The sequence below is a fragment of the Camponotus floridanus genome, unplaced genomic scaffold, assembly GCF_003227725.1.
Source record: "Camponotus floridanus strain SB8 unplaced genomic scaffold, Cflo_v7.5 scaffold17, whole genome shotgun sequence".
NCBI lineage: Eukaryota > Metazoa > Arthropoda > Insecta > Hymenoptera > Formicidae > Camponotus > Camponotus floridanus.
The window spans coordinates 1,759,272-1,784,849 of record NW_020229292.1 but is presented as its reverse complement, the minus strand read 5'-3'; the positions used below and the strand labels follow the sequence as shown (position 1 = coordinate 1,784,849).

Here is a 25,578-nt window from a genome sequence, read left to right as displayed (position 1 = left end):
GCGAGAGGAAACGAAGGAGGAGAGACGATCGAGTGGTAGCTCTCTCTGAGCGAGAAGTCGCGAGCGGCAGGCAGAGGTGCGGAGCGAGAGAAAAGGACTTTCCCGAGAGGTAGAGACCTACATATTCCGCGAGGCCATTGAGACGGCGCAATGTGACGGCACGGGCTCTTTCCGTCCTCCTCCGACCCCTTCTGGTCCCAACCCGTCTCCGTCCCGACCACGGCGCCAGCGCTCTGGGACGATGGGACGATGAGGGGGAACCTGGGGGAAACCGAAGGCGGCTCGCCGGCTAGAACGCTGCGAGAGTTCAGTTGCTCACGAGCATCCGTCGACTGATGAACATGGCCTCTTACGCATCGAACAGCGCGAGTGTCGTGCTCCGAACCGCTCTTCTCCTCGTGGCGGCGATCGTGGCCCTCGGCGGGGCCAGCACGGCCGAAAACGGCCTCAAGGTGGACAAGTTGTACATGCCCGAGGTATGCGATGTCAGGTCGAAGAAGGGCGACCAGCTGACCATGCACTACACCGGCACGTTGCAGGACGGCAGCAAGTTCGACTCAAGGTCAGTGACATCTCGCAAAAATCGCGAGCGATGAGAATCCAAGTAGATTGGTGATTGTGCGTAAGAGATGTGCGAGATGAAACAATTCTGTCGATGACGAGATCTCCCTGTTAACGAGACGCGTTGGTGATGGATGCCGATTTATAGCAGGATTAGTGGGAACCATGCGTATCTGGAGAACACGATGATGACGTTACGCGTTAGTGACTAAGCCTAAAGTCGTTAAAGGCTGTAATAAGCCTTTTTTACTGCTGATGTAATACTTTTATGTGTAAGGCTTTCAATATTTTTTTTTAACATCTTTTCTCCGCTAAAAGTATTTTTATAGGTGCAATCAATGAGTTTTCAAATGAAATGAACTGCTTATCGCGGTAGCTGCACGAACGAGTTAAAAATAAAATGGATTGAAATAGAAGCTGTCATGAGTTGCTTAACACAAATCGATTAATTATATCTCGAGAGAGTTAGGATCTATTATCGTACTCCGATTTAATGCAGCTAATAATTTAATTTCACAACTCGTTTATGAACGTTGAAAATAAATACGAGACTCTCGGATTTGATATTTAACATCTATGAAAAATAACTTTGTGTTGCGTATGATTAAGTTGGCGGAAAAAATTAGATGGAATACGGAATAAAAAAATATTATTCATCGACAGTAAAAATAGTCCAGCAAATCTAATAATTTTGTTAAAATTCACTTAATAGTGATACAATATTCTATCTCTCGAATGTGTGCTTTATTCTTTTTTTACTCAAATTATTTTCCAATCTGCTTTTTCACAAAATTTGATTGAAAAAGTTCATCGTATGTAATTGTTTAAAATACCGTACACGAGAAAGATCGAATTGACTATTGCAGAATCGAGAAAATCTAATTAAAGGAAATTAATTTTTAGAAAAATCTTTTATCGTTTTAATTTATTTATTCAAATGGCAATTATTTTATTAAATATTTTATCGGAGTTGAAAAAGGGAAAGAAAATGCAAAAAAATATGCCAGAAAGAGTATTTTTCAACACGAATATGTATTCTAAGATAGCGCGAAAATATTCTCGCTCACACAAGCCAGCGCGTTCCTGATGACGTTAACAATACACGGAGAGAAAGAGAAAGAGGAAGGAAAGAGAAGCAGCATGCGAGCCAATCTTCTGGTTAGAAGATTCCAACGTGGACACGTTTCATTGGCGAACGGGATGATGACGTGTACCGGTTCGAGCGAGACTCTCTCGTCGCGCGAAAGTCACTTCTTAGCATATAATAAGAAGATGTTAGGCTGCTCCCAGTTGCCCCGAAGTCATTGCTTTCACATGGGAACATGACCGACATAACAAACACGACGAAATAACATTCACGTGGCACGTAAGCGAATCGAAATGCGAATAATTGGGAATATATCATGCTTTATTTGCTAGTTAAACAGAGGATCATCGTGTGAATTTGCGGAAGAAAATTTTATAAAGTATTTCTCAAGCATTTCTCACTTTCGAGAAATAAATATTTCAGATGTGTGCGCGCGCATTTAATTAAAATATAATTAATTAAAATATAGATTTTTTTTTATAGAAGAGAGAAATGTCATTTTTTTCATCTCGAAGATCACGAGCATGTAAGAAGTGACACGATAACCTTTCTGATTTGAAAACTATTTGTCACTAATACTAGATAACTCTCATCAATAGTCTACCGTTTTTTTTAGCCACATCAATTGCTCTAGATCAGATTTGGCTTGAGACCTGCTTACGTTTTGTTTCTCACTCTTTTTTACGATTAACTACTTGTACATCTTGGAGTGACAACTCACTTTAAACTATTGATCGATCGGATCGCTTCCGATGCCGGGATAAAAATTTACTGTTGCCTTTGGAAGCGTCGGCGCGAATGAATAAGAGATACAGTTGAAGAATGCAAAAGGTAGAGAATATTTTATTTAGGTGAATTTATCTTTTTGTAAATGTTTGAGCATTTCTTATCTGAACAATATTTTTTGCAACAGAAATATCAGGTCGCAAAACGTTAAATTTAGAATAATCCCGAGATATTAATCAATCAATTATTTATCTATATTTTATTATACTAGTGATAATAAACAGTTCTTTTTAAATGAATAGAATTTAATTAATCTCACCTTATGTCTTGTGTAACAATTATTATAGACTCAATATTTTTTGCTATCGATTAAGTTATTGACATAAAATGTATCTTTTGACTTTTGTAAACAGATATTCGTTAGTCGATTAAATTTATTTAGCATGATTTATTTTCGGCAGTATATAAGATATCGCAAAGGTCACTTCGAGCTTAATATCGCGTCAATATTGATAGGAAAATTTCTGACGATAATTGAGATAATGATTAATTTTGAATATAATATCAATATACAGCAAAAATATGATGAAGGAAAAAGTAGGCGAATAAAATATTCTTTTTCAATTAATTTCGATGCAATTTAAAGAAGAAAAGATAGGACCATTAAAAAATCATACCATAGACGTACCATTAAATCAACTAATTGCAGCTTTTCGATATAGTCGCTTTCAAGTTATTTTAGCCACAGAACATTTCTCTCTTTCTCTCTCTCCTCTTTTCTCTTTTCTATAATAATAATAACGTATATTAATACTCCATCATTTGAGAGTGCATTAATGATGCGCAACGATGCAGCAGTGCAATGAATAATGCTTTGTTACAGGCGGTTTGCGCGTCACATTATACTCTTTTTGTTTCGCCTGTTTAAAAACATTCTTTACTCCAAAGAATATCATAATTACATTAAGCAATATACTTCGTTAAATATTTTCGCATATTAATAATATTTTGCCGTATCTCTCTTTTGCGTTCTCATATTTTAACATTAGTATGACATTTTATACCGAAAGCATAATACAATGAAAACATGTGTATGTTATTTTAATCATTTTCGATTTATCATATTTAATAGCGGCATAATGCTTTTTTGTTTCAAACGATAAATGCAACGTAATGTATTATCGATCTATTCACCGACAGGATTCATTACCGATCTTGCACAAAGTCCTCCCCGTTAATGAAACTATCGAGCTCGCAATCCGATCAGTTCAACACATGTTTCCTTTGAAGTTGAAAGATCTCCCAAGTATCCGTATACGAGTACATCCTCTCAAGTAACTAAACGGATAGCTTTACGATGCATCACCCTACATATAATAAAATTGTCCATTTTTCCGAAGACTTAAATACTGTGGAGAATTAAATACGTGTTTACCGCAAATTAAGTAAAAGATTGGTGAATATTTTACTGACAGATAGATAATAAAAAATACTGTCCTTTTTGCAGCGGCTAAATCATTTGCTGACCCGTTATAGATACCGTTAATCGGACAACAGATACCTCGCATATAGAACATTTACTGTCGACAGTCATATAAAAGAGAGAAGAAAATTACGACTAAAGAATATTAAAAATTATATTTTCTTTTTTTTTTTAATTTCCCTTTCAATTATAATATATTATTAAATATTAAATTATTTTTATTAGCAGTGCATTAATTTATTTAATTCAATCCCATATATTTTGAAATAATTACAAAGTAATTTAACCTTTTCTGTCACATGAGTTTAATTTTGCTATCACTGAAATGTCTTTAATTACAAAATATATGCGTATATTAATGCATAATAAGAGAGAGAGGGAGGGAGAAAAAGAAAAAAATGCCTGACATAATTTTCTGACCCTATTTTTACATTTTTTAAAATATAATTTGTCGATAAATCGAATTTCCTCCAGCAACGAGACGTAAAAACAGGATGGAAAGTTATATTGGGCATCATGTTAACTGCAGGAATATTCGAGAATTCCTCTATCGCTTTTTCGGGGGCTTTATGTCGATTGGACTGCTTTTTATGGAGCATCGCAATCATCTGTTTATCGCCTCGCATTCCATTCGATCCCATTATTATCTTCTTTACTCGAGAACGCCTCTACCACGAAAAAGAGAAGCATACAGTTGGCGAAAACGTTGACTCCATTTGGCATAAGTCTAGTTTGTCCCCAAGGCGGATTCTGCGGCGCCGGAGTTTTCCATCGGATCCACTTCCACGGACGCGATCTGAGTCCCTTCTCGAGCAAGTTTTGCACCCGAAACCATCTCGACGAGACTTTAATGCACTTCGCGACATTCCTACACCAATTTTACCTATATACTTCGTCTCGTCGTATCGTATTCTTTTCCCTTCGCGATACGCGTGTAGTATGCTTCACAAAAATTTTCTAACCATTGCTGTCGCAATTTTGTAAATTATCTAATGCACGAGAAAGCATGCAGTTTTGTTGATAAATTTTCTGCTGGATATAGTAATTTTAGTCTTTTTTCGAAATATAACCGAATGGAAGATTGCAATTGAGGTTCATGGAGAGGTCGAGATAAAAATATATGTGTTAAAAATGCGAGGAAAAAATCAGATTCGCAGGTTTATACACGAGTACTATCGATTGCAGAGAACAGAGGCATTTAAACTCGCCGTAGTGAGAATGCAAACGGGCACAAAATGTCGAAATTGATGTTTATTTATGACCCGCGTAGCTAGGGAGTGATGCTAAATAAAAATGTTACGCCACCTTAAAAAGCACAAACAACAGACATGCGGGTTTTTCTGCAATTTAGTTTTTTTTTAACGATCCACGCAATTCCATGCAATAAAATTAAATACATGTTTCTTGTCGATTAGCATCAAAAATATTACGATAAATTATGGTGAAGGTATCAAAAAAATATTTATTTTTACATATATTTATAAAAATAGTTATTTATTTGTGTCAGTATTTTATGTAAATTATTTATTTATGTAATGCTCTCTTTGTATTTATATATTATTATTTTTATTGACTTGGAGTGATTTTTAAAGATATATATGAATTGAATATAGAAAAAAGTAATTAGTGCTGTTCATCAATCTGTTAGTTTATTTTTATAATTTAGTCATTATGTTCTTTCTCTTTCTCTTCTCATATATTATTTATATATATTTCTGAATTGTAAAGAAATTGTTACAAAATTAAGTAAATTTTTTTTGTATTCTTATTCTCGTGATTTTAATTACTATAATAATTAAATTTGTAAATGTAACTTATAAATTGAGAAATAATTTACAATATGTATAATAGTTATATTGATTATTTTTAATTTATCATGCATTGTATAAGATGTCCGGGGGAAGTTGTTGAATCATTAATCAGCTATTATTTTAAACATATAGAAAGCAGAAAAAAATAAAACGCCTTTTAATATTTGACAGTTTTATTTACATATAAACTAAAAACAATTCGACATTTTTATTATTTAATAAATGTCAAATAACAATATGTCAAATATCGAGAATTAATGATATATATTTTCAAAGTGTGCATAATCAAAATAAAAACAGAAATTTTCTTTGAGGAACTTTATATTTACATTTTTTAGCCATTTGCCATTCACGACGCAATAAATTTAATTTTTCTTTCAATTATGGCAATGTATGTTTCGAAAATATATATCAAATCATGAATATTTGACATTTGATAGACTTTTTTATAAACGTTTATTAAATAATAAAAAATCTTCTATTGTTTTTAATCTAAATGTAAATAAAACTGTCAAATATATTTTATTAGAAATTATCTTATTTATCCTATTCCCTATATCGTTTAAAAATATCAATTAAAAATATCTATTTCCTATATCGTTTAAAAATATCAGCTGATTAATTTTTGCAATTTCTCATGGAACATCTTGTACAAAATAATTTGTTCTCTCTAATGTAGTTTAGTATACTTTAAAATTTTTGAATTAAAGCGCAGACATGTGTTTGTATTTTCTTTTCAAAAAACTCATACAAACTTATATTTTTAGAAACGTTACATTATAAATAATTTATATCTTTGTCGCTCAATAAATATACGATAACGTTATCAACTTAGTATATCTCTACAGTTTTAAGTACATCAACTTGTTTACTTTCATTTTTATATCAGTGCTTTATGTAATCCGTGATAATAAGAGTACGCGACAAATTTATGTTGGCAAGCACATGATTATTAGTATATTATAGTCTTTAAAAATATAATGAATATTAATATAATATATTAAATGAAATGAGCATATTATAATTAGTTATAAATATAGCACTACAAAAAAATAAAATCTAACTGAAAAAAATCAGTTAAATAACTGATTTTTTAATGAAATATTTTAATGAAATATTACTGCCATAGTTGGTGAAATATAAGAGCAAGCTATATTTTATTAATCTTTAATATGATTTACGAGAATTTTTATTATTTCAACTTAAAAAACATGTATAATCTTAATTTTGAAATATATTACTTCTTAAAATGTATCACTTATTTCTCCTGATGGAACTCAGAAGATATTCCTATCATAGTAAATTTACTATTAATGCCATAATAATTCGCATTAATGAATTTTCAAATCAAGTTAAGACGGGAGATTAAAATAAGAATAAACCGTTATTGATATACATGTTATATTTTTTCAAAGAATAATTTTTTAAATCTCTCCTTTCTCACAGTGCACAAGTTGTCGTGCAAAGCGTTTTCAATTAACGCTATTGATTAAAGTTAATTCGCGCGAAATTAATTATTGAAGGCAGGCGCGATAAACGACTTGGCTTCTTGTCATCAGTTCACTTCGATTATTAAAATATAATAATAGAAAGACCTCGTACCATTTATTAACCATTTGTGATAACGACGAAAGTTTAGCATCAAACGAACGAACTTTTTGCGAGAATGAGTCTTTTGGTCTTACGACTTGATAACTTCAAGTATTGATCGGATATGCGTGTACGACACGTAGCGTTATGAAATACAGGCACTTGCTTGCGCGTCTCGTGAAGTCAACATTGTGATCAATGCAACTGATGAATGAAGATATTTCGAATTGTTTCTACGTAACTTACAGTCACGTTGAAATCCCTGCTAGATTAACTTCAGAACAAAGAGAAAAAGACTTGAAACGTTGAACAAGTGACTTCAATAAATAGGAAATTTTCCTTCTGCTGGTTTTGTTTTCTTTGTATCAAGAAGACGTAATAACTTTAATAAAAAGAATTTATTTGATATATATGGCTCTTTGTATAAAGTCATTTTTTTAAATAAATTATCTTCTTTTTTAGAACAATTATTTTTTTTAAATTTGTCAAATAATACATATTTCAAAATGTCGCATAATATTATTAATATATGTGTTATTTATTTTTCATTTGTAAGGAAAAATAAAAAGTGATTTAATTTCTACTTATTGAAGGCAGATGAATTTAACGATTTTTTTTTAAATAAAATAAACGATGCTTATCATATATGATCTTGATTAAATTTATATATATATACATATATTAATCAAATGCTCCATTCGATTTTCTACGGAAATATCAAAATTGACACATGGAAATTTATTTTGTAATCTCCGGTGGTGTAATATTTTGGCACGGTATGATATTCGCATGGCGTATTTTTAATATGCATACGCGTGATGTAGACTACGTTCATATGCGGTTTCCACAAGTGAAGCGAATGCAAGTTACTTGCAATGTCGATATCCGCGTCCGCGATCTGCATTTATGCGCTTTCACTTGGCTTTCAAATTAGAATAGAGACCCGTATATACGTTTTTTTTGTTGTGACAATTTTTGTATTTTATGATGATTCTTAGATAATCATCATACACATGAATAATGATGAATATTTCAACGATATTGTATAGTTTCCTATCTATTTCTATTGTCTGTTTTTTTATTATGTGTTCTTTTTTTACTGTCCCATTTCTACTGCATTATGCAATATTGCAATATTTATCAATACTTTAATAAATTACATTGTTCACGAATGTGTATTGCACATGAATCATGGAATTTATCCACGATTATTAGCATTATCGTAGAATTATCTTGAATAGAATCCTGTCGCGAATTCGCTGCCGGGTCAGATTACAACATGTTTCGGATAGATATAAATACTGCAATTAAAGTACTCTAATTGTGCAACACGGCGTGAACACCGCATTTCGCAGAGAGATTATCCACTTAAATGAGCAAAGTTGCAATTGCAAAATGACCGTTATAATTACTCTGAATATCGGAGCAATGGCCTTCGAAGGGCCACGTTAGTAGTTAGCGTGCAGAACGAAAGCCGAGAAGGTCGATTGCCTTAGAAGTTGGCTCGTGAGGGCAGAGCCTCCGGGGTGCGATAACGATGAAGCGAAGTACGATAACGTTATCGCCCTTAACGTCGCTTATGCAACGTGGACAGCCGGTCTATCGTTCGTTACCTCCGGTCGCGCGCATTTCTCTAGTATGAGTCGAATGTCGAAGTGTCACATCGATATATGAGGGAGCGACATTTTGCGTCTATCGATGATTTCTCTTAGCGATGTTATGAACAATCGTGACCATTTGAATGGACATCAAAGTGGGCATTGGTATTGAATGCTAACATAATTACATTATGCCGCAAATAACTGCAAATGTGGCTAATTAATGCTCATCTAGAAATAAATTAACTTTGAGGTAAATTTATAAGAAGTGATTAAAAAGTGATGATAAAGGCAAATTAATTTATTCTTTATTCTCTTTTTTTTATTCCTTATATAAAATTCTTAATAACATATATTACACGAATTACCAGAAACGCACTAATAAACAATTAATCTACGTGTTCAGTGAAATATGTATTAATAAGGCATTGTTATAAAAAAGTAATCGTATTATCTGTAAAATTGTATCAAACGAATTGAGAATTTTTTATTCTTTAATTGAGAAAATAACGTATGTTAAACATGAGTAAAGTATAATTATACACCACAAAGTGAAATCTTAATATACTATTTGATCAACCGAATGATTAAAGATCGCATCACAGATGAAGTGCAAGATTATATTTCAATTTATATAATATATGCAATATATTGAAGTATTAATTATAATTATAATAATTTATTACCTATTTTATTAAAGTGTAAATTGTAAAGTGTTATTATCGTTGCATTTTATATCAGGCCTGTGACATTTAAATGGTCATAATGAATACATTATTCAAGCTATAATAACCGGCTTAAAGAGGCAATTTGTGGTCCGAAATGCAGATGTGATACATTCCTATTAATGTCGTATGCATTTATCTATAGACCGTACGTTGTATTATATGTAATCTGCGATGTTGGCGCATTTTCCTCCCTCTTTAACACTCTCTTTAACACTCTTTCGCTTTCTCCTGTATTTAATTGTAAATTTTTCACAATCTAAATCATTATTAATTATTAATTGCATTTCCCATCAAGTTATAGTAATCATGTGCATAATTATAATATAACAAAATAATATTTTACTGCATTCTAATTGTGTACAGTATTTATTTATGTAAATTATGTAATAAAGAACTAAGATGCAATATTTAAAAATTAATATGTAATATCCTTGGAGAGAAATATTTGTTTAAAACCATTGCAATAATGCAAGATTAATTAATAATTAGATGGCATATTTATATCACTACAAATATATATTTTACAAATGTTTTACATGCAAAATTTTACATTTTGAATATTCATGCATTACAAATAAATAAGAAATATAAGCAATTTTACATTAACTTTGATCAATGTTATAAAAAATTTATATTATTACTCATTCAGACAGTGCAAATTTAATATAATTAAAAATTATTAATAAAAAGGACCAATTATTGCTTATTTTTATATAAATTCATTATAATATCATGAGAGAAATAAAACATAAAACTCAATATATGTATTGTTTTTGTAGTGAATGTGTAAAATTTATACATAATAAATAATAGAACAAAATAACTGAATGATATTATCTCAGAAATACATGCTGAAAATACAATTATAAATCATGCATTATATTAATCATGCATTATATTATATTTTATTGAAAGAATAATTTATATATATATTGTAATGATTTAATAATGTATTTTGCAAAAACAATAAGCTTCAGTCTACATGTACGAAATGTAAAATTCGTACATAATTCAATACGCGCAAAATGGGTCTTTCCTCGTGGCTATCTAGCTATTACGCTTCCTCTAACACGCATAAACGGGATTTGTAAATATATAATGCACAATTTGCCGGTGTGCCGGTGTCTCGGCCGTGACCGAGGTGCTTTTTTCGTTATTAACGACGTCGGAAAATACTCGGCGCGATCTCGATAGTGAGTGTAAATTAGCGGAGCTCGAGCACAAACAGGTAGTCGTAAACAGGTAGCGCCAACCCGCAACGGCATATCGCGCCCATCATACGCAATTAGTACGGTATTTCACCCGGTAACCGCTCTTTGATGTATCTCTTTTTTTTTTAAACTCTCCTCTTTTTTTCAAGAAACTTTATCGTATCTATGAAAGACTGCTTCCGATATTTTTCCGTATTTTATTTCATCACAGAAAAAATATATTTTTTAGAAATGATCGTTTATTTTCTTCTATTTTTTATGTTAGATTATATTATTCGCATTAATATATATAATATGTCTGTTTAATTATATTAAATATGGAACAAAATATAAATTCTGATTTAAATATTATAAATCATTTCTTATGAACAATTTTCGAATGTGATAAGCTTAGCGAAATATATCCAAAATAGATCAAGGTAGAGAAATTATTTTCTCTAGTGCAATAGGTCAACGAATAATGTACCAGAATTTTTTTTTGCAGCATTAAATAACTGAGAATGTTCCAATTTCTTTTATTCACGAGTCCTAACACCTTTACTCACGTCATTTACTACATTTCAGTCGACGCATAGTATTTTTTGTTGAATCTTTTATTTGGACATGTGACTCAATTTCGGTCCCGCAGGAGTCAACTTTAGGCGGTACGAGATGGCTTCCAAGACGATTGCCAAGGGGTGTCTGCCATCCTTTCGACAGAAACGAACGAATATAGCCCTTAATAATTGATATACGACGGCGACCGATGTTGCCAGTCAATCGTCGAGTCTTGGCTCGTCGAAGGAAAGATTTATGGAAGGGTACGAAAATATTTCAGCAATTGCGACTTTGTGGGAATGTAAAAAAAAATACTATTATACATACATGTCCATTAAACAAAAAATCGAAGAATGCAAGTATTAATGTGTGCTAAGACGTATAACGATAAATTTTATCATAAAATGATAGATTAGAAAATATTTCGATAGATTGGTGAAAAATGACATAAAACAAGTAATAATAAATCCTTTACAATGGCAATAGGTATAATTCTTTATTAAAACATAAAAAGTTTACTGAATGAATAGACTACTGAATAAGATGGAGCTATCCTGATTTTTTTATACAAGATTTAATTAGCGCCAACATCTCGCTCTTTGTTCTGCGAAATGAGTAGCGTGCGAACATCGGGACGAACCACAGGGAGACGGATGGAAAGGGCAGAAGGACACCCGAGGTAATATGGTTGCCGGCAGTAAATGTTTTTTCCTTGCGGAAAAACTTGCCTAAAGGGGTAGTCTGATGTTTTTAGAAACCGCAAAACGAGGGTGGACCGGCGCGCGTTTTAGCAGGTCATGTTTCTTCTCCGCGTGCACAAGGGCTCTTGATGAAAGTTGTATAAAACGTAAATTAGCCGGTCGATGACGAGCCCACGCCGTATTTTAATATATAATGCAGATGAACTGGAATAGCAAGGACAGTCCTTTTCTTAACAAAGGCCTTTTTCTGCTTCTTCTTTTCCTGGATCGATGTATTATGAATTATTAAATGTGCGTCTAACTGTTAAATTAATAATTTATAAATTTGATCACAAATTGATTTATAAATTTGCAAATATAAGCTAAAATAGCAAATATTATAATAAATAGAAAAAATTATTTATTGTGCAAAAGATATAAAATAAATTGTATTTTACAAGACATGGCAGTAATTATATACTTACTATAGAGATTTTTAAGAAATTATTACTAATTTGCAATTTTGTTTAGAGAAAGATTAATTATTCGAAAATATTGAATTGTATATTTTGTGTAAGAATTTTATTACGAAGTATCATGCACTGCAAAAAAATTAGAAATATTTTATTTCTTTTACTTACTTTTCATGTCTTCATGTTGTATGATTTTTAATTCTAAAATGACAAAATTAGAAATTTCTTGCTTTATAAATGACTGTTTTTGAAATGTATTATATATTGTTTAAGATTTGACAAAAGAGTGAGAAAGAGAGAGAGAGAAATTTTCCTGCTGCACCAGATGGCTCGACGCTGTTTTCCCACTCAGTTCAATTTCATATTCGATCTCGTGCATGTTTGCTTGTAAGGATAAATTAAACTCTCACATACATAGTTTCTGAATATATGCACAAATTAATTGATATTTGAGTTAATTGAAATTTAACGTACAATATTACTTCAAAGTGCAACATTGATGGTTAGCAAAGTCTAAGTTTTTTTCTCTGACATGTGAAATTTTCAATGTATATAAATTATCAAATATAAATTATAACGTTTTATAAATCTCTAATCTTTTGTACGGCATTCTTCAATCTCATACATTGCGTATATGTTGAATATAATATATACAAAGTTGATAATATATCCGAGAATGAAAAAAATACAGTGTAAAGAACAAAAAATTATTCTACTTAAACAAAATTATTTTAGAGCACTCTAAAATTTTATCGATAAATTTATAAAATTCTCTGATGAGCTAAGAAAAAATAATAAAATGTTTAATACACATTTTATTAGAACACATACACATTCAAATGTTGTATATATGATTATTGAGATACATATTAATTGTTATGTGCGTTTTATACGAAATGTTCTTTGAGAAAAGAACATTTTATATAAAGGGACATTTCCTGTGATAATAATAACTAGTGGTTATATATAAAAGCAGTACAAATATAATATTGTCCCGCTTTGAATCTCAAAAAAAAAATGTTAAAAGTTTGTCGAGTTTTGGAACGCTCTGTGAAAGCTACCTCAGAGTCATAACATTTTTAATTACCGCGACTTGTTTTCCCGGAACATAACGTTTCTCTTGTTTTATGCAACATTCATTTGCCATCCATGATATACGGGTTTATATTTTTAGACGTCCAATATCGTTTGTCGCATAAACCGCAACAGCGACTTTGATTAATTACGCGCGTTCATTAACTAATGCACACTTGACGCCGTGACGTAAGTCAATTAATTAAGTTAACGAGAACGTAATAAACCGGCTGTGTTTTGGGGGATGTTTTCGATTAGAATATCTTGTATACCGCACGACAATCACGCACGATTAGCATAATGCACGGTACGCCCGCTTTTACATGGTGAAATTGCAACGCATTGCAAGGAATGAATAAATACGAAGTGTTGTATTTTAATAAAATTAAAATTTAGTATGTTGTTAGTAAAATATTTTTTTACGCTTATATAATTTTAATGTATAAATATATATATAATATCTGCGCGATATATTTAAAATAGCATATTATTTCATAAATAATAATCTGAATACTTATTGAAAAATGTTTATCAACTGATTGTTAATAAAAAAATACATTATGTAATAATGTTTTTCTATACATTATGTAATAATGTTTTTCTATACATTATGTAATAATGTTTTTCTTAAAAAATGTAAAAATAGAAATTTCCGTTTCAGCAAAATTAATTATTTACAATTTTTATTTACTTTAATGTATTTTTTATTTACGCATTTGCTATAAAATATAATACAAAAAAAAGACAAATTTTATGTAGCATGCAAGTATTGCTCGCAAAATAAAGAGCTTGATAAGGTTTTATATATCCTTATATTTATATTTCCATATAAAACCCATGAAAAAGAAAGAAGGAGACAAATTTCAAGCATGTTTCTTGTAACATGATTTTAAGATGTTAAATTGTCGATAACGTTAAATTTAAAAAAAAAACTATGAAAAGTATACAAATAAAATAATACATTTTTATTTATTTTTACAATTTTATTAATTTTGCACTTGTAACATTACACTCTTAAAAATATCACTATTCCTCTTACAGCTTCTGGTTGTATACCCGTTTACCCTACAATTTTGATATTAATAATTTCTCTGCGGACGCAGGTCCTATTTCATAGAGTTAGTCCTCGAAGCTCTTAACCGCAACGTGAAAAAAAAGAAGAAGAAGAGAAAGTTACAGCGCATCTTAAGCGAAATTCCAGTAGAGGAGTCGATGTAAATCCTCCAACATACTTAAGTGACTCGTGCAATTTTAAAACACTTTTCCCAGGTTGAGACAACGGAAATATGTCTTAATGCCTTCGCGGTGAGGCGCAGGGCTCCGAAGGCGTCTCACAAATCACTTGACCCTTCGCGTGGTCGCGCGTATATCGCGCCGGCGGAATCGCATAAATTTTAAGCGCCCCTAGGAAGAGGTGGCACACACGAGGAGAGATACGGAGGATGCCTCGGAAGGAACCAACTGAGATGCTCGCGTACGAGGGATACGGCTTTCAATTAAGCCGCATTGTTCCTTATAAACCCAGCCGCAGTTTCCGCTATTCAACAAGTTGGCTACCGTATCTTGAAGCGACTGGGCATATTTCCGTCGTCTCGACTCTCCCGACGCCGATTTACATCCTCTGCGATCGTTTCATCTCAGCTATGCTTGCGTAACGAAAGTTATGCAAATCCAGCTGGTTTGCTTGAACAAGACAGTACGCTGACTTGAAAAATAACTATCTTGTCTTTGACCTAATTTATCTAGTGTAGCGATACGTCTTATCAGAAAAAAGTTGATATACTGCTAACATTGTTCAATAACTCCGAAAAAATGGATGATCTATCTTCAAAGCATTTAGATTGCATTTCTTTACACAATACTTATTAATCTGGGAAAAAATTAATTTTTTAGAAATACTAATAAACTGTCTATACTTATTATCTGGAATATATTTTAATCAACAATTATTTCTCAGAAAATATTAAAGAATTGATTTTGATCCATTTTTATTTGTGAAAATTATATCACTTTATATAAAAATTATCAGTCATAAAATGCATCGATAATCTTTTAAATCAAAATTTACAAGAAAATTATTTAATATTTAAATATCTTATAAATAATTGTTATTTCTTTGAGATGAATTAATTTAAAATCTGACTACTAGTCTAATTATAATTGCTGCCTCTTTTTCGAGGACTAACTTTCTAGGATGTACGAAAATGTTCCCAGAATAAACGGAAGATAACTACCATAGTACGCGTAAGAATAATTAGGATTTATTGTGGCTCTCTTGGAAGCACTAATAATACTCGAGCAATAATACTTAACAATAGCATGCGAAATTACATCGCAAAATTTACAGTAGACACATAAAGAAACATAGAGGTGCGAAAGGCGGTATTCCTGCAACGCGAAGATATAGATGCTCGAGATCCTTGATATGCAGCACGTGAACCAGACCCGAGGTACAACGTGACCTCATCACCCTGCAGCTTCCTCCACCTCACCCAAGAAGCTTTTTCAGTCACAGAGCTGATTACGTGAGAGATACGGACATTCCTCTCCGCACTCTAAAAACAATCCATTTCCTTTCCGAATACAACACTATGTGTCTATTAAGTCCCTCGAGGATCTATAATTGGAATTCGCCTCACACATGTTATATTCTACGTGTATCGACTAGTTTGTCTGCAAATAAAGGGAAAAAGATATTTCTTAATAATTTAATAATTTAATAATTATATATCGAAAAAGATTAATTGCATCAGGATAAATCAATAATTCATGATCTTTATACGGTCTTATTTTGAGGAGATAAAAAACATATAATAACATGTTCAATAGCTTGAAAAACGTGTTCGTGTAATTACAACTCTATCAAGGATAATATTTTTAAATGCTTATTATATTCTAATCAAACATCTCTAATCAAGAATGATTTAAACATTAATTTAAATTAATATAATATCACGCAGCAAAATTATATACATGTTGATAATTAGTCATAATTATATTTGTTATAATTATAGAATGTTCTTACATTTTATATATAAAGAAATTTTTTCTACCATTTTTTTCTTTTGGTTAACCCTGTGGTTAATAAATTATGCTCTGCTTTAATTCTAGTCTTTAAAAATTTTAATCTTACAAATAAATCTAATTAGATTTTAAATTAAAATAAATTCTCATATTACAATTATAACCAGAGACTATCAATTTCACAAGTGTTACCACTTATATTCTTCGCTGATCAATTAGCGTCCTTTTATAATGTTTATAATTATCTGGACTTGAAGAAAATAGACTTACCTCTGTCTGCAAATGAAATTGAGTAATGCAATTATTAATTCCATCGGGCGCGTTCTACAAGGAATTCTCTCGAAATGAAAGAAGCTCCACGATTTGGTTTTACAATCAGCACGAAACGAGAGGATAATTCCTCCGGTTTGATCAAGTCGTCTTCGCTATACCGTTTCTCAGGAGGATCCGTCCACTTACTTCTCTAGTTAAACCGTGGTCGCGCGAGGAGTTCTTCGATAATCGATTACGACGAGTCGGCGATGGAATAACCATCGAGCCGATTAAGCGATCTGCCCGTACATCGATTCTCTTCTTCGGCGTTTGGAATGCGCGTTGAGTGAAATAGTTATAGGAACGAAGAGAATCAGTTTTCATCCCCCTTGGGATCGGCCTTTGTCGGATTGCGAAAGCTCACGGATTGTAAAGAGTCGGTCCAAGTTGTAAGAGCACGTCCGTTTATATAAAGTATATACGTCGGTTCTACACGACGCGATTAAACTTTAAGGATCTCGCGGTTCAACCGAAAGACTCTTCCGATTTTACGAAAGGGAGCACATTGTTCCTTCCAAAGTAATTCGAAACGCATTGCGACGTCGCATATATACATTCAGACATGACAATGAGAAACGCGAAGATCGAGTAGAGAGAAAAGCAATGTAGTCATGAAGCTCACGCTTTGATTCAAGAGTAATGCCAATTATTAATTTAATTTTTTTATTAATTTCACTTCTTTTGTCTGCGTTCTTTTATTGCATTCAGTTAAAATTAGTATGATATTATTAGTATGATAGTATTTACTGATAATTAAAGAACAAATTTTTTAATTAGTTTCTACGATATCAAAGTAATTGCATAGAATGAAATAACATGTAATTAAAAATCGCGAAATTTAATTAAATTAGAAAAAAATTAAAGTTTTTTAAATGGATCTTTTATTATTCATATAAATGAAAATTTCAATTAGATTTTATTCTCTTTTTTCTCATCACAAAAGGACAACTGCCTTGCCTAAGTTAAAGGCAATTTAATCACAAGCAATAACTTAGTTTTTTCAATTAAGATAGATCGATTCTCCGACCATCTCACCCCGTCTGCCAGGTACATATATGTACGTCCTGCAAAAGACGTATACGGGCGCGTTATGAAAAAACTTGGAATATTCTTCATCTCGCCGAGCTTCCGCTGCAATTTTTCACGCTCGCGATATCGAAGTGAGGAACAATGAGCGGACAAGTGGGAATTAGGAGAAAGATTCGGGATGCAAGGGCAGCAGGAAGCGGAGAGTAGGGGGTGGATATAGATCGATGCGACGATAGGGGGCAAGGGCTCGACGTCAGGATAACGCCAGTTCAAGCTTATAGAAGGAAAAATAGCTCGGACCCGCTGAGTTTGCTCCCACGGGATATCAGCCTTTCGACCTAGCCTATAACGCAATTTTCTGCAACTCATCGATCCTTTGGTGTCTTGTCTAAGTATGTCTAATACATGCCGATGATATATGCGAAACTTGCGGAAAGATTTATTAATCCCCGGTGCGATGAAGTAACAACGCACAGCGACGACTAAAATGAAGAATTATTCTCTCGGTATTGTCAATGTACGACGTAGAAAACATCTAAAATAGCCTTACATTTATAAAGAGGAAAATACAGTCGCGTCAGTTACACAGGCCTGCGAAAAAGGGGGTCAACATTTTTTTTTAAAAATGCAATAGTGATTTTTGACGTAATTTTGTGCGCTGAATCCGCATCTGGCCGCCGAATTTGCGTAGCACGTCAGGTTTTTGAGTTATTTGTAGTTGTAATGAAAAAAAAAATCGTGCGGCGGTAATCGAAAATGGATTTGAAAGGCGAAAGTGAGTATTATACGATGCCATTGGCAGAAATATTTCAAAAAATTTGGTTTCCCCACAATAAATTGACCAAAATAGCGATTTTTGAGCCATTCAATTACAAATTACTCAAAAACGTGACGTACTACGCAAATTCGGCGGCCAGATTCGGATTCAGCGCACAAAATTACGTCGGAAATCACTATTGCATCTTTAAAAAAAAAATCTTGCAGGCCTGTGTTATTACATAAGTCTCTTGAAAAATCTTCTGATTATTTTGAATAAATAATTTCTGAATAATAATACCGATTCTAGAATTCTTCGTAATTTTGTAATAAATTTGACTTTTTATTCGCAAAATTTCTCTGCATTATTTCTCAATTACAATGAAAAAATATTTTATGTGTATTTCTATTTAAAAGTGTCTACTTTAAAAATTATATTTATTTCAAATGATGTATATTATTTTATTATATATATTTCTTATATTAATATACTTCTTTATTTCTTTGATACGCATTTATTGATAATCAAATAGATAATAGATAATAAATGAAACAGAATGAAAAAAATCATTCCATTTCGATGAGTTTTTATGTTATATTATGACATTTAATACATGGTTAATTTTATTTAATCATATTTTTGAAGTTTTGATATTTCCACCACCTCATATAATTCGACCGAAACTCACCCACTGAGCTCATCGCGGAGTAGGCATCTCCAGGTGACTTCAGAACTCGCACGAAATAATTAACGAGCCTTGCAAAGAGGCAGCCAGACCCTTCTCTTTAAGCTGCTCTCGAAATTTAAGCCCGGCACAGCGAACACTTCAAATATTTACCCTCGACGATTTTCGACAGTTTCGTGCGAGCCGTCTGGCGAAGTGGAAACGTAAACGACAAACTGATTCCGTGGCTGTCTGCAAATGCAGTTTAAATGTTGCTCGAAAATTCTGAAGAGTTTTTATTCGGATTACGTGTAATATTATGCAGAACGTGATACTCGTATCGTTTAATTTAGCTTTTACATGTAGGTTATTTTTAGTACGTGTTATCGTATATCCGCTATACGATAGCAGCTTGCTGGATTGGTGATATAATGCAGAGCATGACATGAAATTTTTGATAAAACAGGATCGGATCGCCATTTATATTAGAGATAAAAGCATCCCAAGTATTTTGAATTGAATAATAAAGCGCATGAATTTAAAAAGATTTTTATTCCGACATGAGAAGGGAGCATTAGTATGTCAGAGAATTTATTTCTTACTTCTCCAGAATCTCACCATACAAAGCGACAAAATTATTTTCTTGAAAAAATTTCTTTTAAGAATTAAAACGCGTGACGCGAAATATTATTCATTGATGTAAGATTATATTGTTGCGTATACATCTTTCGTAGATCATGAGATAGTTGTAAAGCTGACATAATTTTCCCGAATGGAAATTTCACGTTCCATTTTCGAGGTAATTTTGTATCAGCAAAACAAATATAGAACCTCGTGGTAAATTAAACGGAACGTATATGTACACAGAAAGAACATAGTCTCTCCTTTTCAGTCGGAGATAATGGGGGAATGGCTGACGTGGTCCAAGCAAAACGTGAATATCTCATTGTCTTTCTACCATGAATTTGCGCTATTTAATCTATAAATATTAACCAACGTATTGCATTCTGTCTTACAACTCTTACTTTTCAATATTTCTTTTATTCTCATGTATCACAGTTTGTCGTTAAATTCCACATTTAGAGAAATCCAGTATTAAAATGCTCACGTGAAATAGTTTTTTGCACAGAAACGCGCGGAATAACTCGTTTTACAAACCTTTGTGTCTTCCTTTCTTGTCATATACTGCAACTGTCTGTATGATTTTATAAAGAGCGAGAAATGTTGTGTTGAGTTTATGTGCTATTTTAATGTAAACCTCAAAAGATTATTTTTGCGAGAAAAAGAATTTTTATTTTTAGACAACGAAACAAAAGTGATCGATTAAATTTACATGTTAATATAAATTTTATTATATATCATTGATTTGTAAAAGAAGGAAAGCACTTTTTAAGTCGCCCGAAATAGGAGAAAATTTTGAGAATTATATATTTTTTTATATTATAAATTTTTATATTATTTTTTATATATTTATTTTTTTTATATTTTTATATTTATATAAATATTATCTAAAAATTGAATGTACAAATTAGGCAGAAAAAAACCGCACAGTATAGATGTCAAAAATATAAAAACATTTGAAATAATAGCAGTACAGTATTGAATCATAATTATCAAAAAACATTAATGAGTCCGAATTTAAATCGCAAAAACGATAGCATAAGAGATCAATTCGCAAAAAAATAAGTTACAAATAATTATCACAAAAAGCGTTTAAATACAAGAGATTAAATTCGCAAACATTTCGATCTAATCCAGATCCTTTTCAAATTTATAAATATTATGTAAATTTAGGTGCTTTATTTTAGAAAAAAATATAGAAATTATATGATTCAATTTAACATCGCTTCTTCGTTTCTGTCGGTAAGAGTAATATTCAAAACAAAAATATCTTAGGATTATTATCGGAAATTGATTATTGAGTTATTACAATATCATTCGTAGCGTAATGAAATGTCTTTATAGAATAATTGCTCGTGAAATAGACACGTCAAACTTCCCTCGTATTACTCTAGGGGCTTCGCACCTTCACGTGTCTTGTAATTTACGTTAGATCCACCTTCGTTTCTCCGCCTACGGTCTCGCACGTGCGAGAAGCACACTTGTCGATGTCTACCTGCAAACTCGACGATGTCGCGCACCTGTCATGTCGCCATATTTACACACGGCCGCTTATTCGGAAATGCCGGAAGTCAGTCGGTTTACAGCCGGCAAACACGACCGTGTCTTCATCCGTTATCTCACCAACATGAGGACTTTCCTTCACGATCCGGATGTGTCGGTGACAACGACGACAACGACCCATCCACTCCCGAAGATCGAGTCGTAACTCTCGCGATGCTATCTGCGAGGAAACTTTGAACTTCCGGTGAGATCGGAATTCCCGATGAATCGGGAAAGACGAAAGTGGAGATGGTGAATCGAGCGAACTTGTTATCGCGTCCTACTGTCGCTCGACGACGCTATTTAATTAAAAAATGTAACGCCTTGGGAATTGGTGTGCGAAAATTGGCGCCTCTCTTTGGTTGCGTGTCGTCTTGCCATCTGAACTTTCTGAGAAAGACAGAATGTGAGAAAACTTTCTTTCTTTGCTTGATAAAGGTGGAAAATAGCCTGAGAAATTAATGTAACAATTTAATCCTGCAAATTATTAAGCATTAAAATAAATTCTTCATTATTATTATAATTATTTTATTAATTAAGTGTTGTATTACATTATACGTTGTATATTTACATTTTACAATATATTGTAGCCTTCTAGGAAATTTACTCCGTTTGCTCTTCTAGGAAGTGTTTTAAGATAATACTTACTTTCAAGAGAGAAAGTATGATTTATTAGTAAGAGAGAAAGAGAGAAAGTATATTTATTTGTAACACAGTCTTCATACAGATCCTTCTAAATGACTAATTAAGTATACAGCTGCTTTTCTGATGTTTGAAGGCTGTCATGTAGCCTTGGATTTTTTACGATGTCAAATTTCTATGATGAAGAGATACCGTTAGATACTTCATAAATGACATCCGCATTCCGTTATACACTTTCACATTTCTTATTCAGGTCCCGGATTCGGTGATGCCATACGCAAAGTAAAATTAAGGTCGAACGAAGTATGAAGGAAATTAGCCACTCTGCTTTCTTCAATCTTAATTTCTCTTTTTTATATATGTTGTATATATTTTTTATTTTTTAATATTAATCGTTCGAGAAATATTATATACAATATATATAAAACAAAGGGAAAAGAAGAGAAAGAGAGAGCTGCTATTGTGTGGTAATCATTAGAAAATAATTGTGATAATTTATTAATATATATTAGCAATAATAGCTCTCTCTCTCTCTCTCTCTCTCTCTCTCTCTCTCTCTCTCTCTCTCTCTCTCTCTCTTTCTCCCTCCCTCCCTCTCTTTCTCTTATTAAACGCCCTTAAATATATCAAGATTTTTACTAAAATAATACAGAAAATACACACAGAAAAAAAGGACATTCTTGTTTCGAAAATATCTTTAGTTTTAACATGGAAATAAGATTATATTGCGTTAATTAAAGAAAAATATAATTGTTTGAATAATTGCTTACTTGAATAAATCCATTTTATATAGTTCAATCTAGAAAAATATATTCTTATGATTTAAGATTTAATTTTCTTGAATAGAAAGGAAACAATGTTAGGTAGAAAATAACATTTTTAAATCAAAGATTATAATTTTCTTAAAATAGAATTAAATAACTATATATTCTTGAGATGACAATTATTATATTGAAGTAAGATTATAATATTGAAATTTAAAATTATTAAATTCTCCTAAGAAGATTAACTGTTGCGTATATATGAACCAATTTAAGTATATAAGTATTTAAGTATATAAGTTTTGATTTGACATTTATTTTTTTTTTGTGCACATGTATTTATTTTCGATTAAGTATATAAGTTTTGATTTGACATTTATTTTTTTTTTTCTGTACACATGTATTTATTTTCGATATCATGAAAATCGAAATTTTCGAAAAATTCTCACGTCTTTTCGACGTATATCCGGCAATAAAATTTCCATGCATTTGCTTTCGGCATAAAAATCGCCGCAGATCCCGTCGCGGCATCGTTTCATCCGGTTGGCGTAACGGCGGCTATCTTGATTCGTATTCCAGACCGAAATTCGTACAGTCTCGACAGATCTATTGCCGCTCGCACTCGACTACGCCGCATCTCGGTGAGCGAGCGCGTCGGTCCGGACTGCATATTATATTATCTGGGTCCGATTCGCTTACTATAGTATACGACGGTACGTGAACCACCCACGCGCGGCTCCATATATCTCGCCTAAGCTGCAGCGAATGCAACGGAGGCGAAGCGCCAGCCACCGCCGGCGTCGCCGGCTCTGCAACGATGTAGTTGGCCGTAGGAGAAATGCCGTTGCCGATAAAAAGAATTGCCCCGGATTAATCTGGATTACTGGCCGTAATTCTTTGCGCCGGCGTCCACGGCCGCTGTATTATTGCGAGAACGCGTCCGTCTGATGGATGCTGCGAAATTGCCGCGAGGGCTCCCTCGATGGTCCATTCCATCCGTCAATTTTTATGCGAAAGAAATAAAGACGCTTCTTGCTCGGATCGCTTTGCGAAGAAGCCGATTTAGATGTATTTATTTTTAAAAAAATTAAGTATGTATTTATTTTTAAAAAAATTGAGTATCACCTCTTGTGTAACAGATCTTGAAGATGAATAAATTGTCGGTATCTTCACTTGCAACACACAAATACTGTTGTATTCTTTCTCTTGGGAAACCTTTGGAAGACGCCATGCATCAGTTTTAATATTCGCTAAAGTCAAGTTTTTAACATAATTGACACAATAAAAAGTAAAACTCGAAAACACATTTGATGTCTTTGAAGGATTACTTTGATGTTTCACGGGAGGTTTAAAGTCGATCGTGGACGAGGTATTATCTTCTCGTGATGGGCATAATGTACGCGTTCCTTCGCGTCTTCTCTTCTCTCTTCTCGGCCGGATATCACGATCGAATGCGAGGATGCGGGGAGAAGAAGAGCGGAGCCGCGAGACGTCCGGAATCACGTCGTGAGACGAGTTAAATTGACGGGGTAACAGGCGATCGTGTCTGAAAGCTTAAAGTCTGCCACGAAAGTGATTATAGGTCGGTTATATTCCGATCTCCCTGCCTTCGTTAATAACTCGATCGAAGTTTAGAGAGCAGGATAAAAGGTCGCGCTAACGAAGCCATAATCCTTAACGAGTATCAAGCCAGCTAATTTCGCAAACGGATTTAGATACGCGAAATCGGAAGGTTATATTTTACTTGAAACTAATTTTATTATTAATATAGAGTTTATCATTATTTCATAAAATGAAATAATCCAGAAAGAGAGAAAGAGAAAGGAGATGCGAATGAGAGAAAAAAATAGAATTATATAAAAATTATAGAAATTTAGAATTGTTGTGTGTAAAGAAAGAATTATTATTAATTATAATAAACAAGTGGCTTGATAAGTATTATATAATATGATATAAAAAAGAGAAATTTCTTTTTATTAATACAAAGCAATAAAAGTGAAGAGTATCAAGGTTTTCTGAATATTTTTATTTATATACGTGCAAATAATTCTTTGAGAAGATCTTGGATGATTATTTTTCCATGCAATTTGCTCTTGTATTTCTCTATGGCAAGTAGAGAAACCTAGTATTAAATAAATTATATTTTAATTAAACTATTGACCATACACATCTTTTTTATCGTAAAAGAAGTCATATCATTTTCTTTAATCTTATGTTCCTTTCTCTCTTCCTTTTTTTTCTTTTGTTTTCTTCAAAATATTGTAAAGTTTGAAATTCTCTCGACTCTATTTAACTTGTTTAATACTTGTTTAATAAAATTGTATGAATAATATGAACTAAATAATTAAATAATAAAGTAAGGAAAATTAATATTTCAATTCTTACTATTTTATGTAAGAATCACATAGTAAATAATTTCTTAAACAATTTTGACAATAAAAATCACAATTTTGACTATAAATAAAAGAAATTAAATTATATCGAACAAGAAATAAATTATGAACAGAGCAATCAAAATATTTTTATTTCAAAACGAGATAAATAATATCTTTCTAGCTTCCTACCTTCCTCGGTTTTAAAATCGCCTGCGTTTTTCACATGGCAGAAAACCGAAAATATGTAACTAAAAATATGCAGTATAAAACATAAATATCTTGTGCATTTTAC

General features: G+C 32.3%; 1 protein-coding gene across 2 annotated transcripts in view; it reads left to right on the top strand.

Annotated features, from left to right (window-relative positions):
• Window positions 1–292: 292 nt before the first annotated feature.
• Window positions 293–25,578, top strand: part of LOC105251012 (FK506-binding protein 2) — a 66,106-nt gene continuing 40,820 nt past the window's right edge. Inside the window, exon 1 of one of the 2 annotated variants that reach the window (XM_011257489.3) lies at window positions 293–562. In XM_011257489.3, coding sequence (XP_011255791.1) covers window positions 336–562 — 227 coding nt within the window. In that variant the 5' untranslated portion in view covers window positions 293–335. The remainder of the gene's footprint in view (window positions 563–25,578) is intronic. The other variant, XM_011257491.3, reaches the window with a different exon arrangement.